The sequence below is a fragment of the Chiloscyllium plagiosum genome, chromosome 11 (assembly GCF_004010195.1).
Source record: "Chiloscyllium plagiosum isolate BGI_BamShark_2017 chromosome 11, ASM401019v2, whole genome shotgun sequence".
In the NCBI taxonomy this organism is placed as follows: Eukaryota; Metazoa; Chordata; class Chondrichthyes; order Orectolobiformes; family Hemiscylliidae; genus Chiloscyllium; species Chiloscyllium plagiosum.
The window spans coordinates 2,581,288-2,584,769 of NC_057720.1; the positions used below are offsets into that span (position 1 = coordinate 2,581,288).

At 42.2% G+C, this 3,482-nt stretch overlaps 1 protein-coding gene across 3 annotated transcripts in view; it reads left to right on the forward strand.

Annotated features, from left to right (window-relative positions):
- LOC122554101 (collagen alpha-1(XXIV) chain) overlaps positions 1-3,482 on the forward strand; it is a 461,503-nt gene that overhangs the window by 50,871 nt on the left and 407,150 nt on the right. For all 3 annotated transcript variants that reach the window (XM_043698575.1, XM_043698576.1, XM_043698577.1), the window contains exon 2: positions 1,417-1,481. In XM_043698575.1, coding sequence (XP_043554510.1) covers positions 1,417-1,481 — 65 coding nt within the window. The remainder of the gene's footprint in view (positions 1-1,416; positions 1,482-3,482) is intronic.

The window sequence follows — 3,482 nt, forward strand, 5'->3', positions numbered from 1 at the left end:
TATTCCTGTAGACAATGATGATTTGAAGATCAATGCTAAAGGTTCGGCAATCTCTTCCCTTGCTTCCCAGAGGATCCTAGGATAGATCCCATCCGGCCCAGGGGACTTGTCTATTTTCACACTCTGCAGTATTTCTAATACCTCTTCCTTGTGAACCTCAATCTCTTCTAGTCTAGATGCAAGTATCTCTGTATCTTCCTCGCCAACATTTTCATTTTCTATAGTGAACATTGTCGAAAAATATTTATTTAGTGCTTCCCCTATCTCCTCTGACTCCACACACAACGTCCCACTATTATCCTTGATTGGCCCTAATTTAACTCTCGTCATTCTTTTCTTTTCACATCATTCGCATTTCCGGTATTTCCATAGATAAGAACATTGAATCAAATTGTTAACGACTGATGGACAAATCTTTATTGATCTACTTTGTAAACAAATGAATATCATGTCGGGTGCAGTACAACATGTGAACCATGATGGGTGACAAGATGTCTCTAAAGAGATTCAATGTCTGATCATGTTCTCAAACTCACTGCAATCATCCTTTTACTGCGTGTCACCCCTTAACTAGTGATCAGCTGATTTATTTTAGATTACTTTTGTTTTAGATTACTTACAGTGTGGAAACAGGCCCTTTGGTGCAACAAGTCCACATCGACCCGCCACCTACCCAGACCCATTCCCCTACATTTACCCCTTCACCTAACACTATGGGCAACTTAGCACCTAACCTGTGGACTGTGGGAGGAAACCGGAGCACCCGGAGGAAACCCACACAGACACGGGGAGAATGTGCAAACTCCACACAGTCGCCTGAGGCGGGAATTGAACCCAGGTCTCTGGCGCTGTGAGGCAGCAGTGCTAACCACTGTGTGTTATTTGTGTTTTTTATTGGCACAAGTTTTGATTGAACTTCAATCTGACAGCCGATCATGTATCAAGTTCTGAGGAAGCGTCACTGGACCCAAAACATTAACTCTGATTGATCTCCGCAGATGTGCCAGACTGCCTGAGTTTCTCCAGCAATTTCTGTTTCCGTTTCATGTTACAAAGTGTGGAATATAATTCTCATGCAATGAAATGCGATTAAATCAAGAGCTGCAAAGGGTGATTAGAATGAGCAGGAGTGAGCGGCAGAGAGTGCTTATAGCAGCTGAGATGGATACAAATAAATGGATGGATTGGAACATGAGGGAGAAATAAATACATTGCATTACTGTTAGGAGCAGAAAAGTTAAATGCTTGGGGAATGGTGAGGGTGACTCACGTAAAGTATAAACCCTCGCATGGAATTGATGGGCTGCATGATCGGTTATTGTAAAATTCTCTGTCAAAAATATTTACCGCTGTGGAAAACTGCAGACTTCCAAACAACTTTTAAGATTGACTAATCTGGAGTTTATTTCTCTCCAGGAAATCCCTCCTTTTCTTGGTAACAATATGTTTGACGGCTGGAATTGCACCAACCCACATCCAAGGTAAGATTACATTTCTATTGACATCTCCTGCCATGCTGTAGGGAAATGTTTCCTGCCTCGAATCAACAGCTTGCAACCTTCGTCTTGAAGACTTGCTGTAATTATTTACATTATCTACAAAAAGTACTTGAAAGAATTTTTGTCTCCAACATGCCAAAGCGTTCAATGTGTTAAACTGTCACCTTTACAGCATGTGTTCCGTATCTCTGTCAGAAGGCTTCATCATACTGCTGCATGTGGAAACAGATTTGGAAAATGGAGTATAATGTAGGAAAATTTGAATTTCCAAGAACCTTTGGAATACTGTATTCAACTCTGGTCTTCTTGCTCGAGGGAGGGTGTTGTGAAACTTGAAAGGCTTCACAAAAGATTTACAAGGATGTTGCCTGGACTGGGAGTTTGAGCTGAATCGGCTGGGGCTATTTTCCCTGTAGGATTGGAGGCTGAGGGGTGACCTTACAGAAGTTTATAAAATCATGTGGGGCATGGAAAGGATAGTTAGACAAAGTCTTTTCCCCAGGGTGGGGAGTCTAAAAGTGGAGAGCATAGGTTTAGGGTGAGAGGGGAAAGATAAGGATTCTGGGTAATCCAAGATGGAGGATGGAAAAAATTTCTGGCTGTAACAGCTGCTCCTTTTTTGAGGTATTTTAGGTGTGGAGGTGATTTCCTCAAATTCCAGGAGCAGCAATTACTGTTTTATATGCTGTTGCATTGTTTTGGAACTTTGGAGAGAAAGAAAAGTCCAAACAACAGCACTTTTAAAAGGGAGAGAAGCAGACAAAGGAAGCACATGGTGAGGTCAGTGCAGGAGAGGGGGAGAGAGAAAGAAAGAAAGAAAGAAAGAAAGAAAGAAAGAAAGAAAGAAACCCGCAATGTTAACTGACAGAGTTAGCAGTTACTGTCTTTGCTGTTTGAATTCACAACTGATCTTGGAGGAACCTGTTTGGGAGAGGTCACAACACAGAAACAGATAACTAGGTTTTAAGCATAGCCTTAAAATAAGTCTGCAGTAGTGAGTAGTGTGGGTTCTTTCTTGATTATGTTTTATTGAGCTATGTCTCTTGATTAAACTTAGAATATTAGCCAGAAGTATTAATTTAACCTGGAGCAGTATTTTGCAGAGGAATAAGATTGTGCTATTTTCTGGGTGACATGCTCTTCTTGTCAGATGTGGGAGCTTAGGGAAAGTTTATGGGTTACTGAGGATTATGTCTGCAATAAATCCTGTTGATTGTGAATCCTATCAGATCGAATGGATCAGTTGGAGAGGCAGTGAGGCAACGAGGAATTTACAAGAGCAAAGGGATGTGATGGATGTCAGTTATAGGAAAGGGGGGGAAGTCTCAGATACAGTCATATAGATGGGTTAACTCCAGGAAAGGTAAGAGAGGTAGGCAGGTAGTACAGGTGTCTTCTGTGGCGATCCCCACTTCAAATAAGTATGCTGTTTTGGAAAATGTAGGAGGTGAATTCTCAGGGGAATGTAGCACGAACAACCAAGTTTCTGGCATTGAGTCTGGCTCTAATGTAATGAGAGGTATGTCGGGTTCCAAGCAACTGATTGTGTTAGGATACTCTCTAGTCAGAGGCAGAGACAGATGTTTCTGTGGCCAGCAGAGAAAAAGCAGAATGGTGTGTTGTTTCTATGGTGCCAGGATCAAGGATGTCTCAGAGAGGGTACAGAATGTTCTCAAGGGGTAGAAGGCCCAGCAGGAAGTCATTGTACATATTGGAACCAATGACATTGGAAGGGAAAAGGTTGAGATTCTGAAGGGAGATTGCAGAGAGTTAGGCAGGAATTTAAAAATGGAGGTCCTCGAGAGTAGTAATATCTGGATTACTCCCAATGCGACAAGCTAGTGAGGGCAGGAATAGGAGGATAGAGCAGATGAATGGATAGCTGAGGAGCTGGTGTATGGGAGAAGGATTCACATTTTTGGATCATTGGAAGCTGTTTTGGGGTAGAAGTGACCTGTACAAGAAGGACGGATTGCACCTGAA